Here is a 17018-nt window from a genome sequence, read left to right on the forward strand (position 1 = left end):
GACTAGTAGCCTGCTTATGGTGTTTAAGTAAAATAGAACGTCTGCTACGTCACTTACCTCCACAAACCTCTTGTACATGAGAAAACGCAAAGAGTCCAATCTCCTCTTGTGCAGAGCATTGGGACACAGTCCTGTGTGAAAAAGATGAGGTCACATTTCTGCCATAAGTGCACGCCCATACATGAATAACTGCACATGTGCCCGGTTACACACCTTGGTCAATGTTGAATTTCTCCATGAGCCGGAAGACTTGCTTGGTGAGCATTTTGGGCTGGATCTGGCCCATGCACTGTTTAGACAGAGAGAGGCGAGGGAACCGCCTGCGGAAACACACACATGCAGACGCAACCATCAGTTCTCACCGCAACATAACGATGCCTGCACACATATGACCCAGTATGTTCACATATGCTTCATACTTGCTTATTTCTTCCACACTGAAGTTGGGGTGGCACCACGAGTCTAGCAGTGCGACCAGTTGTTGTTCGAGATGATTGTGGCCTGTGACAAAAGCCTCTGCCATTGGCAACTTATTCTGCATGATTAGTGGTACACACATCTGCAGAAGAAAATAGGACAATTTTGGAAGTTGGTTAGAGATTTAAGAGAGACCTTTTTTTTGCTTATGAATAAACATGCACAAAAATTACAGACATGTTGACTGAAAATGTTTTCTCTCACCTCCTCCATATTCAGTTCTTTCTGTAACTGCAGCTTTATGCTGAGCACTGCTGCCTGTGAAAAAAAAAGTGTAAAGTGTAAATCAAAATGGAAAATCTTTTGCTTCAGAATCTTTTTTCTTCCATAAAGAATAGTGTTAATATCAAATGAGTCATTCACCTCTTTGTAGCAGTTAAGAGCCTGCAACCTCACAATTTGCAGTCGGAGTATAGCCGGATCCAGGGAACTGAGTTGGTAGATGTTTATGAGAGTGTCTACAAAGCTTGGCTGGGTATCTGTTAGTAAGCTCAGAGCCTGCTGTTGGACTGCCATTGCTTGCTGCTCTGAGAGTGAGCTAAGGGTCACCTGGTGGAGGGACACAAATGACGAGGAATCAAAAAACAGGATTGGAAACATAGAAAAAAAAATAGAAGAAAATAAGAGCCGGGAACACAAAGCAGTAATTGTGGAACTATTGGAACTAATCTTGCTGCTGTGGTGGTAGTGATAATACAAAAGTAAAGTTTTTCATTAGGGGTTAGTGATATTTTTGATAATAATATGCACACAAAAAGTTATGCTCTTTAAACTACTACTAAAAATGACTGTAACATGCATTCTTTAGTTTAAAAAGGTTTGTTTGATGAATTTCGTCTACCTGTGGATGTTCCTTCATCCATGTCTGAAATTCCATGAGGATGTGGTGGCCAAGGGTGTGGCTGCGACCCTTCTGTTTGCCTGGACAGCTCTCTAGGATTGTTAACAAGGCTTCCAGGGGCTCAGACAGCTTTGAAAATCCCTGGAGGGCTACCCAATGTAGCTGTGGGGGGAGAAAAGGAGAAAGGAGAGGTGTGAATGAAAACTATAATTGTGGAGTTAGATATATAAAACATTATAGCTCACGTTTTCATAGTTTTAATCTTGTTTCCTGGTTAATTCATTCAAAAAGGGTATCAATCATATTATAGTCACACAGTACTCATTGACAAATACACAGAACGTGTGCAGCTTGTAGGTCATTTAAAAGGAAATTTGGTCCATTTGGGTGAGAAACAAGTGTTTGTTCTCCATCATTTATGTATATGATTTGTGTGCAAAGTTTTATTCAGTGTGACATCCTTAGAGGGGAGTATTAATGATGAACCTTTTCTAAAACAATAAATAATTTTGACCCATTTTAGGTCTTAGCTAAAGAATGCAAACTCAGGCATTACAAACTTCCTACACAAGAAAATAATATCTGTGTGAGAAAATGCTTTGCGTTGTCTTAATTTGCAAAACAGATGTCATCCACTCAATATCCTCCTCACACAGATCTCAAGTTCATTCAGTGCAATGCAAATTCCTTCCTTCCTACTGACAGACACTCTGGTTTCCTCATTAACACACACACACACACACACACACACACACACACACACAACAGACAGACAGACAAAAAAAAAAAACACACACACACACACACACACACACACACACACACACACACACACACACACACACACACACACACACACACACACTGGTGAGCGACATTTAAACATGCTGATATCCAAGCTCTCTCTCTCTCACTTGTGTTCCTTCCTGTGCATGTGCTTCTTGCAGACACACAAAGACTTCATCTCCCTACCTTTGTTAACATGCGCGCGCGCACACACACACACACACACAGACAGACACACAGACAGACACACAGACAGACACACAAACACACACACACACACACACAATATTGCATGTGTGGAATTGACACACGCTGTGAAAGTGACTCTCACCGTCTGCAGATCTTTCCGGTTCCATAGCTCGAAGAGTTTGTCTCTCAGCACGGCAGGGTCAAGACCTGGGGGATCATATACACATAGAAGAGGTGAGGTTTCACTCTGACCTTTGACCTCTATCAACCTGTCAAGAAATTAACTCTCCCTCAACACTCTCCTTTTAACTCTGTCTGGATATAATGGCTTTTACCTTGCTATGCAAATATACATTTGGCACAGATCATACAAACTATTCTAAAAACCGCAATGCTGATTTGCCCTTGTAGTTAGCTACTGGTCAAGTTAACAAAAGGTCAAATTTGTTGCCAAGCGGTCTTGAAATACCATGTTTTGTGTCCAACCAAAATCTTAGCTTATAGGTAATGCGATATACTGGAAATATTGTTTGTTAAAACAGGCATAGCTGAGTAGCCATAACGTCAAATATTATTTCTTTAACAGGCATAGCAGAGCAGCCATAACATCGGATTAACAGCTGAGGCTGGTTGGATAGTAGAGGAACCCAGCATTAGCTCTGCATTCCAGCTGAATCTGCAGCCAAAATACTCTAGAGACGACTCTTAGGGCACATTTTTTTAGAAGGCCACAGTGGGTAAAAGGGCCGAGAAACAAGAGGAGATGTAAGCATGCGTGTGAGTTTCACGTTTTGTGTCTATCTGCATGTGCGTGCGTTCCACTGAGCCTTCCCTAAAAGCTCCAGCTTCTTTCTCTGTCGCTCACGCTGTGTGTGCTCCACCGTACCTGCCCCCCTCCCTCCCTCCCTCCCTCCCACCATCCCTCCCTCCTTCCCAGGGCTAGTTTTCCTGTTCTCCTCTCCCTCCCTGCAGCAGCCTCTCTCGGTTTTGTCTCGGATTTCCCCAGGAAAGGGCTATGCGGTGGTCATGGTGTAAAAAATACAACCTTCCTGATGCATAGCCTGGGAAAGCAGACCAAAGGCCTCTCCTTCTCTCCGTGTTGGCCTCTTTCTCTCCTGTGTCTTCTCCTGGCCTGACACGTTGTCTTTTTCATGTTGCCTCTTAAACGTGAACTTTACCTGCCTGGGCCTGTGACTTGGTTCAGTGTGTTATGCCAGCCCTTTTGCATGTTCTGGCCTATTTAGTACAAATCACAAATGCTTTACATTATATTTCCAAAGTAATTATTTTTTTTTTGGAAACGCATTTCCTACCTTCTAGATAATCAGTGTTTTTAAATAATTGCCATTTAATATGAAAATCTATTTCCAGTTACTAAGAGGCTTGAGACAGCAACATTGCAGTTTGCTATGGAAAACAGCAAAGTAGACTGGATGTAGTAAATGGGCTAAGATCTGCAAAAACACTGTTATGGTCCACTGAAAGGGCCTTTAATCTCAAGAATCTGAATAGTTTCCTTTGCTGTTCTCCCCTGTTATACACCCCACTCCAGCCCATGTATCCCACTGACGAACATGCGTACATGCACAGAGCCTCACACAAACAGCACAACCCACTTCACCTCGGTCTCACTGTTTGTGTGAGGAGGGGAGAGGAGAGAGCAGGAGAGGAGAGGAGAGGAATGTGGAGCATGTAGCTTCTTTATAGTCTGCTTGTGGGTGAATGACAGAGCTGGAGGCTCCCCATTCACTACAACATAATAACCTCCATCACCACATACACACACATACACAGACACACATACAGTACATGCACTCATTCACCTCCGAGAGGGTGGTTTGTATTTTGTTTATTTTTTGACACAAGATCATTTGAAATGTGAGAAAATACCGCATTTTCCACTAAGTGGACTTTAAAGTAACCGGAGACTATCTTAACCTCCCACTCTTACAAAACAATAAAAGTCACACTTAAATTTCAGTAAAATTAGACAGAGATTAAATCCACAGGCAGGTCTAACTCTCTGTTGCCAGGCAGCTGCCAAAATAAAGGAAACACAAAGATCAAGTGTCTAAATGGGGCATTTGGTGTCACTACAGCCACCAGAGCAGCTTCAGTGTGACTTGGCAGAGGTTGTGCAAGTGGCTCAACTCCACTGGAAGTATGCCACAACATTCTTCTACAAGTACTTCTCTCCTTTTGTATTTTGTTGTAGGTGCTGGAAAACCCTTTCAACAGGTGCAATTACAGAATCTTGAGAATGAGGAGAGTACAAGCACTTGCTGAATTTGATGCTTTTTAAAGCAGTGTTTGCATGTTAATTAGCTCTCCAGAACTGACCCACTACAACTTGGTTTCCATCCAAAAGTGGAATGACACACACCTATAGGCTCTACAGTGAAAACGGAATGATGCTGCTGATATCATTGTACACCCCATGAGCTCTTTGTGTTTCGTAAACTAATGCTGCCAAGAAACATGTGAACAAAGATACAAGATACCGAGATGAGTCAAAGTTAGTCACTATGGTGTGGCAACATATTTATCAACACCACAACGGGAAATAGCTGAGCAAGTGCTGAAAACTGTTCAGATTTAAAATGTCATCCATCAAAAGACCTGAGATCATTTTCATAATAAAGCATTTATTAATTATTTAAATTAGGACACAATACAGTTGAAGGAAGTACAGAGTTGACTCATTTTTTCTCCTGATGTAAAAATATATATGTGCCTCATAACCACTGTTACTTGACATTAATGACATCAGAGGTAATTTATATTTCACTACGGAGACTACTCAGCTATGTCAGTCTATATACCTGTCATCACACCAAAATGAACCCTCGTGTGTTGTTTCTATGTTAAATATTGAGAGAGAACTATTGTGAAACTGTGATACCCACCCACTGCCTCTGGAGTAGTATGGCTCATTTCTGTCCACAGGATGGTGTGCTGCTATAACTCTGTGGAGGAAGGCACACAGAACAACAGCGCTATAAAATGGGACGTATCCACCACGACTGCTCAAATATAATACTGTCACAACATAAAAGGTAGAGATCCTTTTATTTGCAAAATATGTTATTATTTATCTTCAGTAATATAGTGAAGCAACCGCTTGTAAGCTCACAAATTTGCTCTCAGCTATTCTGGGCATCAACTCTGCTGTATCTGAATGGTGTCACGGTGCCAACAAATAAAATAAAACAAACAACTGAAGTGAAAATCAAACTAAAAGAATGTGAGAAAAATGTAATATGAAAATGAAGCAGTTTTGCTGTGGGAACAGCAGCCTGAGAAAGGGCAAGATGCCAGCTGGCTATGAGACTTGATTTCAGGCTGAGGATGTTTTTTTAGGCTTGAAGTCTGGTTGTTTCTCCCTGTCTGCAGACACTAGAGGCGGGCTTTAACATTCAGCTCTGTCTGGGCAACAGACATCTTTTTCCACGGGATGGAGGAAGAAGAAAAGAGAGGAGAGCCACGGTACCTGCAGTGAGGGGTTTTTATTATCTTCTACCCCCACCTAGTGGTAATAAAACACATCTTACTTCCTCATTGCTTCATTTCACACTTTCTGTACGCAAACATTAGCTTGTCGGACCCAGACAAATCCAGCACACCCTCTGATGACAGTCGTGCGTGTGTTAAGTTCACACTTGATCCAGTGTTTCTGGTGTAAGAGCTAGCTAAAAGCCGAACACTGTTTATAGTTTTGCTAGTGACGCTGTGCTGGTTAGCTCGTGACTCCCTTTTAAGCTAGCTAAAAACTCAGTGCTAGTTTGTATTTTGAGTGTCGACAAACAAACACAATATTAAAATATATAATAATGTAACGTTACATTATCGATGTGAATTGACTTACCATGTGCTATTTGCTTCCAGTTAACTATCGTTAGGTAGATTATAGTACCTAGCTAGATATTTGTGTGGACCTTTTTACTCAATAGCAATTTTTTTTACGTGGAAGGTTTTAGGCCCTGCGTTGCGCCTCCCAGGCAGCTCTTGCTCTCACATTGTACACAAATCCACGTTTATTCGTCAGGACTTACATATCGTAAACCATGAACCGTGCCATAGCCCTAACAGCAAACATAAATATCTACAATCTCAAATATTTGATTGATGGAGTTTATCGGGAGCGACAAACTCACGTGTAGCTAAAGCTGCCTGTAAGACTAAAAGTAGGGGCAAATTAAACATAGTCTGTGATGTTGGTCTACTACGTTGTTTTCAGTGGAGGCTGTCAGGCAGGTTCAAAGTGCACTACTGCGACCCTCTGGTCAATGGGCGCAGTGCACACAACGTTTCTTTTCCAACTCATTTGTTATATGTTGATAGGTTATAGAATAGATTAATACATTTTATGCAACGTGGTTTAACAAACACAATGAAAATAGCCTGAACCACTACAGATTTAGTCATCTGGGTTCGTTCAGGTGACTACATTCATATACCCTGTCATCTGAGTGGGCCCTACATAATGACTACATTCATATACCCTGTCATCTGAATGGGCCCTACATAATGACTACATTCATATACCCTGTCATCTGAGTGGGCCCTACATAATGACTACACAGCATTCATTTATCTTCGAAACGTATTGTAGGTAAACAATTATCAAAACCAATGTACACCACATCAGTTTCCATGTTAGAGCAATAACTCTTCTACATGTTAAAGACACATTTTGAAATATAATGTCACATATCCAGACTCACACAACATGCTAAAATACCTCCAAAAGACTTATAGGTGTCCCTAACATAATAAAAGTTCAAATGTTTGAAAACTATGTCCACGAAAATCATTGTATCCACATCTATAGACAATATATGTAAACTATATATTTAATAATGGCTAGTCCAAAACCAGTACACATTCCAACAGCTTATCTTTTTATATTATTTGTTTTTATATTATGCCCTTACACTGAACTACGGAGACATTGATCACATTGATCACACTGACCACACTGATCACATTGATCACATTGACCACACTGACCACATTGATCACATTGATCACACTGACCACACTGATCACATTGATCACACTGACCACATTGATCACATTGATCACATTGATCACATTGATCACACTGACCACACTGATCACATTGATCACATTGATCACACTGATCACATTGATCACACTGACCACACTGATCACATTGATCACATTGATCACACTGATCACATTGATCACACTGACCACACTGATCACATTGATCACACTGACCACACTGACCACACTGATCACATTGATCACACTGACCACACTGATCACACTGATCACATTGATCACATTGATCACACTGACCACACTGATCACACTGATCACACTGATCACACTGATCACACTGACCACATTGATCACATTGATCACATTGATCACACTGACCACATTGATCACACTGATCACACTGACCACATTGATCACACTGATCACATTGATCACACTGACCACATTGATCACATTGACCACACTGATCACATTGATCACATTGATCACACTGATCACATTGATCACATTGATCACACTGACCACAGAAGAAGAGAACTCACTAGAACAGAACAGAACTTTTGAGACGTCACGTGGTCAGTGTTGTTTACCACGTGCTCCGCATGTCACCCCTTAAAATGACGCTGCCGCGGTACGTGGGGCAGTGATTGTTGTTATTGTGGCTGTCGTTGTTGCTGCTGTTGTTGTTTACAGGAGCGGAACTCCTCGTCGCGGTGCATCCTGTTCCTCTGTCGGTCCTGTTGTCTTTGTGGATCGGCGTTTAGATGAAACACAACTCTGGCAGACTGCAGAGAGCAACACTGTCACTGTTTCTTACAGCACAGCTAGCATTAGCTAACGCTAGCGGATCTCACAGCAGAGCTAGCCTGCTAGTTGCTTAGCAGCGATGGAGTGGCTGGGCAACGGAGCTTCAGTTTACCCCAATGAAGAGTCTAGCAGCGACCCAGCTTCCACAACCAGGGGCTTCAGTGGTATTCATCCTCACCAGCAGGTAATAAGCTCATGCTAGGTTGTTAAGTTACTCACTTTACAGAGATAACGGAATTGTGTTCAAAGCGTGCTAGCTAGCTAAGCCTATTGTGGGAACATGGCAAGAAGTTCACGCTATTTTCCCAATAGTGTTTTTATTACATAGCCCAGTTTCTGCCCTCACCATCGTGTCACTGTCATATCAGTTCGCTTGTAGGGAGCAGCTGCCATCGTATGTTAGTCAAGAACTGTCATGGTGCAAAACAGTACCCAGGCTGCACTGCTAGAGGGAATGCTAACCTGATCAAACCCAGAGTTGCGCAATCTAGCTACCTATTTTACACTTCGACGTGTGGTTATCAGGTAAACCGATCACTCGCAGTGTCTTCATCCTGTCAGAAAGAGACTATCTATATGTGGCATGGTGAGATCAGAGGCCACAACAAGACATGAAGCAGTAGCTCACTCTCCCATTCCCTCAGGTCCTCGTTATTCTCACACACTGGCAGCTGTGTGCCATGTCTGTCGTGGACTAGAAAGGGCATTTGGTTGTTTGGGTAGGCATGGATAAGATGGAAACAAGCATTCATTTATTTTTAGCCACCTCGCCCCACCCTGTACCAAACATGGCATGGCTGTGGTCATGAAAGCTTAAAAGCCAATGGCCTACATTTAGTTTGTGATTCAGAGTGAGCAGGCAGTTCTACGTGTCAGCTGTTCACCTCCTGTAGAGCCAATCCTCTCTCCTCAGGATGATGTTGTAAATGTGACCTCCCATTGTGGGCACGTTTGTATGTTCAATCTAAACTTGACACTGACAGAAGGGCAAATTACCACAGGATTCTTGCATGTGAAAAAAATTGGGTTCTTTGGACAAGAAATATTTGTTTCCTGCCCTACAAACCACAACAACACTCTACTGTGTAATAAATGAGGATTTACTGTTGAATCACTGACAGTGTTTTCCTTTTCTCTCATGTCCTAATCTATTATTTTCCCATTAAACAGTCACCCTCATCGCACATTTGCAATTGTGCCATGGCATCGTTGTGCCAGAGCCAGCAGCGCTGTGTGAAGGCCTCTATCGTCTCCAGCTGGAAACTGGCTGAGGCCCAGGATCAGATGTGTTCTCTAGGCGTCCACAGCTCAGAGTCCCTGGAGCAGGAACGTGCTCGGACTCAGGCCTGCCCTACCGAACTCACACACAATGAGGAGGAGTGGCGCCGCAAGGAGAGCATGCTTGGAGTCCAGGAGCCCAGCCGCAGTTCTGTACTCGGAGCTGTCGGAAGTTGGGATGTTTTTGATAAGGTAAGCGTGCAAACAGTTGGGATTTTTTCCAAGTTTAGGTGAGCTATTGTGACTCATACAGCTGAGACGGAAAACTGAAAGCAAACAAAATTGGGACAGGAAAGTGGAACCCTGTTACATTATGTATATGTATGTTAACATTTTCTTATACTTATTTGACTGTTATTACCTATTGACCATGTCAACAGTTCGGTGATGTCTTCTCTCCCCTCCAGAGTATCATCAATGTCCAAAATCAGCCTGTAGAAATGGATCAGGATAAGTGCAAGACGTTTCTCCAAAAGTATGAGCAAGAGCTCAGACATTTTGGTAAGTGAGATGCCAAATCTGAAGTTTCTAATAAGAATAGTCTCACACTCTTACACAACATTAATGATAAATGATTTGTTTATCCTTACATAAAACCTATTTCAACAGTACTTTGAAAAGTGTTGCAGCTTGAGGCAGGATTTCTTCTCCAGTTTCCCTGGAATAGATCTAATAGATATTTAGTCTGCATGTCCATAGATTTCATGTGTCTCAATACATGTGGTAGAAGAAGTCAAGTCACCTACTTAAATTATTGGCGAGAACACCTGCCAGCAAGACACTGTTACTGTCTTTTTATTCAAACTTTTACCAAACTATAGATTCATTATGATGCATTGCCTTGCTCATAAACAGTTTAATGTCCTCAGGGGTATTGCCATTCCTTAAAAGCATGATGTGTCTGCACTTGCAGGAAGTTAATCAGTCATAAAATACGGGATGCTTTAGAAAATAATTTGCACAAATGTAAAATATAGGTCACACATTTCTTAGTGTGGGAGGAGGGGTGCTGGATAGTTTAAAATTTTAAAATGGGAGGGCAGGCACTGCCAGTCAACTAGATTAACATTCTCAGAAAACAGTAGCAAGTAACTGGGTTCTCTTTGGCAATAGTTTCACATACACACATCACATAACTAATATGCTTTTGATCCATTCGCCAGGTATGCTGCGGAGATGGGATGACAGTCAGCGATTCCTTGCAGACATGCCTCAGCTCATCTGTGAGGAAACGTCCAACTATTTAATTCTGTGGTGCATGAGACTACAGCAAGAAGGGGTAATGTATTGAAGGATAAAGCTGGTGTTATTTTATCTTGTTATTTTCAACAACAAAACCATAATGAGACCAAACCAAACAAGGAATTTATCCTACTAACCAGTCAAACTAGAAAAGCAGTGTAAACATGGAACCACATGCCTGATGATGTGCATATCTGCAGACAGACTGAAATTGAAGTTAATATTAATAATTGCACTGTTCTATTGAAGTGTCCAAGTAAGTCATGACAGTGAGCCAGCATGCACAATACCAGGACCCTGAAACTGAAAAGGCTAAATGGAACCCAGCCTTCATTAATTGAACTGTTGTTGTTGTTGTTGTTGTTGTTGTTGTTTTGCAGTAACATGTTAAAATGTCTTCAGTGAAAAAGGCCAGTGCATCAGGATGTATGTATGTATGTATGTTCGGAGGCTATACTGAATGTGTTTGCAAGCATTATGATAATGATGAAAAGATTAAAAAGTGTCTGATGTGCTTGCACACACAGTGATTTAAGCAATCACTTTGAGTGCTTTTTTTGGTTATTGAAATATGTATTAGGTATTCAGGTTTCAGATATGTGTAGCAGTTTCTCTTTCCCTTGATGCCAGCTGAGAGTACCACACTTCTAAATAAAGAAATGCCCTCACCTGCTTTATTAGTCCCATATGTGGGTCCTAATTTTGTTCATGTTCACGTTTTGTCAGGGCTAACCTCTCTGTAGAAAGCGGACATTTTTAGTGAAGTGCTCCAGGGAATTTACACCCCTAAGTACCTGTAAACCACACCATACACAACATACATACTGCTTAGATGCTAAGTGTAAGAATTCAGTAATTACATAGCACAAGTTATTCACAGTTTAGCACAGTTCAAGAAGTTAAACAGATGCCCAGACACACAGAGTGGTCAAAAATTAGTTTTTTTGTTTTGTGTCCTGCAGAAAGAAGCACTGATGGAGCAGGTGGCACACCAAGCTGTAGTGATGCAGTTTATCCTGGAGATGGCCTCGAACTCTCAGCAGGATCCCCGAGGCTGCTTCAGACAGTTCTTCCACAAAGCCAAAGTAAGACACAGACATCTGATTAATGCTGTACAACGGTATGATGGTCAACAGCTCTGTCCTACAATGTATGTATAATACAGTGTAACAAAGGCACATTATTTTAGAAATATGTTTTTATACTTGGATTTTTTGTTTTTATTGATAGTACAGTGCTCTATGCCAGGTTGAAATTTTTTTTCAGGTGGATGCTTTTTCTATTAAGCCAAGTTGTGCCACGTTTTCCAAATATTGTTTCCATTATTGCTCTGTAGGACGGAAAGGACGTCTACTTAGATGTCTTCCACACAGAGCTTGAGACCTTCAAACGCAGAGTGAAAGAATATGCCATCAAGTGTAGAGGTGGTACACCCAACACCATTGAACAACAGAATACTGGCACAAACTGCAGACTCGAACCCAAAGAAGCCGTAGACTCTTTACCTTCAGTAAGTGCGGTTTCCTTTTTTCCCAGTGCTACTGAGACTCATAGACTGTTGCAGTTACTGCACACAGCTGTAAGATGGCACCATTGAGCTATTAGTCCTCTGATGTATACAACTCTTAAGGTTCATCTTTAACTTGGGTGCTGGATTTTAAAGCATCTGCACTCATGTTGAAGTGGGATTAGGTGTTATTGTTGCAAAATGCTCATGCTCAGTTTCATGTGTGTTTATCCACAATTTTTCATAAGAGGTGAGAGCACTGCAATGCACCAAGGAAGGTTTCATGGGAATTAGGAAAACATGGAGTAAAAACACTGAACAAGTTAGCACTTTGACCACGACCACTGTCAAAAGTTGATTTTACCTACAAAGCATGGCCTGTTGAACCATCATGTTATCTGCAGCCTTTTTCTTGTCTCCGTAATTCGAAACCCCAACATCTGCCACACCGTAGAAACTTGATCCCTACTTTTAGTTTTACCTGACTCAGTCAAATGTGCGTCCGTGACTCGCGGTTAGTGTGATAGAGTAGCAGTGGAGTGATATGTTTCATAGAGACATGAGGGGAGGAGTTGCATGTAACAAATGGTCTCTCTCTGGAGGCCTTTATTATTTATGGCATTCTTAACTAATAACAGACAAAGAGATTTTTATTTGATGATTGAAGTGTAAAATAATTCAGATGAAGTAGAGTGTAAAAGTGCCAAATGGATTTTCTAGTAAACTTAATGTTTGTAGTATGAAAGCCTTTTGTAAGGGAGAGAGAATGAGGCCTCCTCCCCCCGGCTGGCCCCACAGCTTGACTAGCTGCCAAACATCAACCCAGAGAGAAGGAAAAGAACTCCCCATAGAGGAAAGATGGCTACCCAGGAATGTGATCAAGCCTGTTGAAACTGAAGCTTGGCTCATCAGGTCCCTGCTTTTGGATTTGTGCGGTTTTCATCTCGTAGCATCTCCCCTCACTTTGAACTCACAGTCAGTCTCTGAGGAGTGATTAGAGGAGCGTTTGTGGATTCACAATCTAAATGCTAGCTTCAGCTCAGATCGGTGCATTAAATGTTTAAGAGCCAAAGTGCAGTTACGTAACCATTATAATCCTCTAACCAGGCAACAGTAGCTTAATCCCCCAGAGTCTCTCTCCAGTTCCATGTAAACCTATTTTTGATTTTGATTTGTGCCTGACAATCCTCACCTGTGAATGGTTGTTGATTTGACGCGACTGTCTTTCTCTCCCTCCACTAGGTGGCAGAGTATCCTATGAAGCGCTGTGTAGAGGCGGGGCTGTGGACAAGCACAGGGAGGTGGACAAAAGAGGACACAACAGAAACTGACGATATGCGCATGATGGAGACATCCTAGGGGTTGTAGGATCGACCCCCTGCTTTTCTTCCATCTCCATTGTCTCCCCATTTAGGAGCTACCTGAGTTTTAAGCCCCCTTTACGCAGCGGATCAGGCCGAAAACCCCCAGTGCAGAGCAGGAAGAAACGGAGACATGATCTATCTTTTACGCTGCAACTGTTGGTGGCTAACCTGCAGGAACATAATGTTTTTGCTCATGACAAACAGGTTGGCCTGTGGCCTTTCTGCAGTGTCTCTCTCCAGCTCAGTGCATGTGTTGTGCCATAAGATACAGGTGGAGTTCTTATATCCTTCAAACTGGTTCTCCTGAAATAGAGAAACCTCTTTAAGTGAAAGCAAAACAAAACTGAAGTAAAATCCAGACAACACAAAGAATACTACACTAATAAAGTCTATAGGAAACAGTCAGTTACCAAATCCAATGCCTGAAGTAGGACTCATCTGAGGCTTATTGTTATATCTGCTTACAATGAATCATGTCAAGTATGAGAGAAGCATGACTGACAGATCAATGAACATTTTGTATAAACAGTATTGTCGATAGTTTGCTTTACTGTGCTTGACATTTATTATGGCAAAGTGTCTTGAAGTAAAATTTAGAACTACCTGATCATGTTTCTAAAATAGAGAGAAGGTAGCTGCTCAGCAGGGGTGATTTGTTGAGTAATTTGATTTCAATCATGAGGGTAAAAGTATGCATATGATAAGGCACTTCTGAGCATATTTGGAATACAGCTCACCTGAAGGCGAGACTGTGGCGTAATGTCGGAATCTGTAACAAATACAGAGAGCATGAAATTAGTCTACTGAGTAAAACGTTTGTATTAAAAGGTCTAGGGTCACACTGGGAGGTTCTTTGTCAGGAGAGGATGAATAATGCAGTATCTGTGCTGACTCACAGTTTCTGCAATGAACATATAAAACAGATGTTTCATGATGGTAGCTTTTGGCGCAAATGTTTAGACCTTCACTTGGCTTTTTGTCATGTTTGTCAGATTCTGTCTTTACCTGATTGTGGCCGTTCCTTGTTGTGCCTGAAGGGCCATCAAGTAAGGACTTTCAAACAGCTCGAGGTATAACGGAAGGTTCTTAAGTTAATAAAAACGATTGTTTATCTAACAACACTGCTCTTACAAATGCAGAATGGGAGCTTACATATTTTGCGTCTTTTGAAGACTGACATTTGATGTCATTTACGCATTTCTTCAAAGGCAGGAGAAGAGTGGTTTTAGGTTTTCTAAAAGGTATTTCTAATGTTGTCTGGTGAAGCTTAGAGGAGCAAAGTATCAGACTACCCCCTTCACATCTGCCATTAACATGCGTCTTTGACATTCAGATTTTAACTCTGCAGACAAACAAATAGATTCCCACAGTATACACAGTGCCTACAGCATGTCATTACATTCAACAACAGTAGAAAATCTAATGAAATTCCACATAGTCCACATACAGCAATAAAAGATGATGTTTGGCTGCATTGTCTCATATTGTCCTCTGTGACAGAAGTTATTCAGCCTTTGAGAACAATAGGCCGATGCTTATTTATTTAAGCAGCTTGACATGAGGCAAAGCTGAATAATGAGCTTTAGACAACAGTGCATGCTTTTCAGTATGCGACAATATAATATCCCAGTATTTATTCATGACATAGCACTCAGCTTTCAATGCAAACATGCGTGTTAGAGGGTCAAAGTCAGCTCAATCTCATGAGGATATTTGAGACAATCTTGGTGTCTAGTGAAAATGTGAATTCTCTGCATCCAGGTTATTATCTGGGTGTAAGATGCATGGTAATGTAAGGTGTGATGAGGGTTTAATTGTTTTTTATTCCCTATGAATTTATTTTATCAGGCATTCACTTAATCAAAGCCTCAAAATGTAACTGGCACACAGCTTATTCAGATCTTTCAGTACATAAAAAGTTTACTAGGCCTGCATGGCCATCTGTACCCAGCATCTGAAGCCGAGTCACAACCTCCAGTTTCCTTATACATATATAAGTGCTCTGTGCAGACTGGTGTCGGTGGTGTGTCGAGAATCCACAGCTGAGTACGGGCTAAAAGCACCGCTGTGGAGGGGATGGGGGAGGAACAAAGGGCTGCGCTATCCATAAAGACATTTACTGTATTTGTATGCAGAATGGAACTTTCTTTATCTGAATGTGTCCTGCACTTTATATTTCTCTTTTCAAAACAGAAATGGTTTAAAAAAAGAGGCAGAGGTAGAGTGATTGAAGCACTTGACTTTATTATTCTTCCCAGTCATCAAGATTTGTTTATTTCACAAGCAGGCTTTAGCTGAGCTCGTGTTTTGAATTGTGTGACATTTTGCTTCATACTTTTATATTTTGTTGTTTGCTGACTTTTCTTTTGTCACTTTTTAGTGTTTGAGGGTTGTGCCAGATTTATTAGGCTTCCAATTATCTGTCCCCTTGATGAGTGATATTCATTATTTAACAAGACCGCCAAAATCAGTATGAGAATCTGCTAAGCGACGTGATCAGTAAGACATTTACTGCAGACTGGAATTAAAGATACCATACGATGCATTAAAGTACAATACATGTGTTTATGACTTAAAGCTGTGATGCAGTGTTGATTCTGCGGTGCACTTGGTGTCCTCTCACTATTCATCAGTTCACAGATTTACATGTACTTTACACACAGTGCTGTTGTGGGGCAGTTCACATATGACGTGTAACGTAGACTGTAAACATACATAGAGGTATTTTAAGCAGTGAAGCTAAAACAATGTGCTTTAGTGGTCTTATATGTGTTTCTCTTTTTTCTGTCCACAGTGACTAATTAACTATGCAAAATAATTATATGGCTTAAGCTGTTGTACAGTACCTGTGGCCAGTGTCCATAGTGTCTCAACTTCGTAAATTAGCTAAAGATTATTACTCTATTAAACATAGTGAAAAGGAGAGAATTTGTCACTAATCTGTGAGTTTGTTGAATTACACAAGTTACATTTGTCATTCACAGTAAGTTAGTGTAAGATTTGGTTTCTCTTGCTACTGTTAGAAACTCTATATACATATAAAACCAGTGCTAAATGTTTGTGTCTTGCTGTCAACTGCTACAGTTATTTATAGACCTGCAAATTATAAAGTTGTTTCCTCTTGTCATTTAAAACTGATGAGCCTGGGACATCATTAAATCCCCAGGATAACTAACTAATGATTTTACACATCAGCATCTGTTACCTGGTCACAGGGAGTAACTTACCTTTTTGATAAGTTCCATAAAGCCTTTTGTGGCTCCAGAGGGAGCTTCTTAAAACATTAAAAAACAGTGGTTTTATAAATTAAGTTGACTTTACTCTGTAGCCTGCTCCTAATCTCTGTTTGAGGCTACATAAACCCTAATCTCCAACCCAATATTTGGCAGTTGAGTTGTATTAAGGGGGAATTGTGGGAATAAATAAAGGTAATATCTCTGCTGCATTTGATTTTGATACTTTATTTTTTGTTACTGTAACTTAGGAGCACAAGGAAGAA

The 17018-nt window shown here is 41.1% G+C and overlaps 2 protein-coding genes across 2 annotated transcripts in view; one reads left to right on the top strand and one right to left on the bottom strand.

Moving 5' to 3' along the window:
* Nucleotides 1-6256, bottom strand: part of exd3 (exonuclease 3'-5' domain containing 3) — a 37663-nt gene extending 31407 nt beyond the window's left edge. Inside the window, exons 1-9 of the mRNA XM_051412664.1 lie at nt 6159-6256; nt 5200-5259; nt 2436-2500; nt 1319-1480; nt 841-1026; nt 682-735; nt 420-559; nt 214-320; nt 58-131 (exon numbers count right to left, since the gene is read on the bottom strand). Coding sequence (XP_051268624.1) covers nt 58-131; nt 214-320; nt 420-559; nt 682-735; nt 841-1026; nt 1319-1480; nt 2436-2500; nt 5200-5227 — 816 coding nt within the window. The 5' untranslated portion in view covers nt 5228-5259; nt 6159-6256. The remainder of the gene's footprint in view (nt 1-57; nt 132-213; nt 321-419; nt 560-681; nt 736-840; nt 1027-1318; nt 1481-2435; nt 2501-5199; nt 5260-6158) is intronic.
* A 1541-nt stretch (nt 6257-7797) lies between these two features.
* cdc37l1 (cell division cycle 37-like 1) lies at nt 7798-16964 on the top strand. Its single transcript, XM_051412671.1, has 7 exons — nt 7798-8312; nt 9299-9598; nt 9814-9907; nt 10570-10685; nt 11611-11733; nt 11985-12158; nt 13398-16964. Exons 1-7 carry the CDS (start codon nt 8208-8210, stop codon nt 13512-13514), a joined length of 1029 nt encoding a protein of 342 aa, XP_051268631.1. The 5' UTR covers nt 7798-8207; the 3' UTR covers nt 13515-16964.
* The last annotated feature ends 54 nt before the right edge of the window (nt 16965-17018 follow it).

Source organism: Dicentrarchus labrax, unplaced genomic scaffold, assembly GCF_905237075.1.
Source record: "Dicentrarchus labrax unplaced genomic scaffold, dlabrax2021, whole genome shotgun sequence".
In the NCBI taxonomy this organism is placed as follows: Eukaryota; Metazoa; Chordata; class Actinopteri; family Moronidae; genus Dicentrarchus; species Dicentrarchus labrax.

Coding starts and splice junctions, on each gene's coding strand:
- cdc37l1 (XM_051412671.1), top strand. CDS start 8,208: ATGGAGTGGCTGGGCAACGGAGCTTCAGTTTACCCCAATGAAGAGTCT. Junction 8,313..9,298: donor GTATTCATCCTCACCAGCAG/GTAATAAGCTCA, acceptor CCCATTAAACAG/TCACCCTCATCGCACATTTG. Junction 10,686..11,610: donor TGAGACTACAGCAAGAAGGG/GTAATGTATTGA, acceptor TGTGTCCTGCAG/AAAGAAGCACTGATGGAGCA.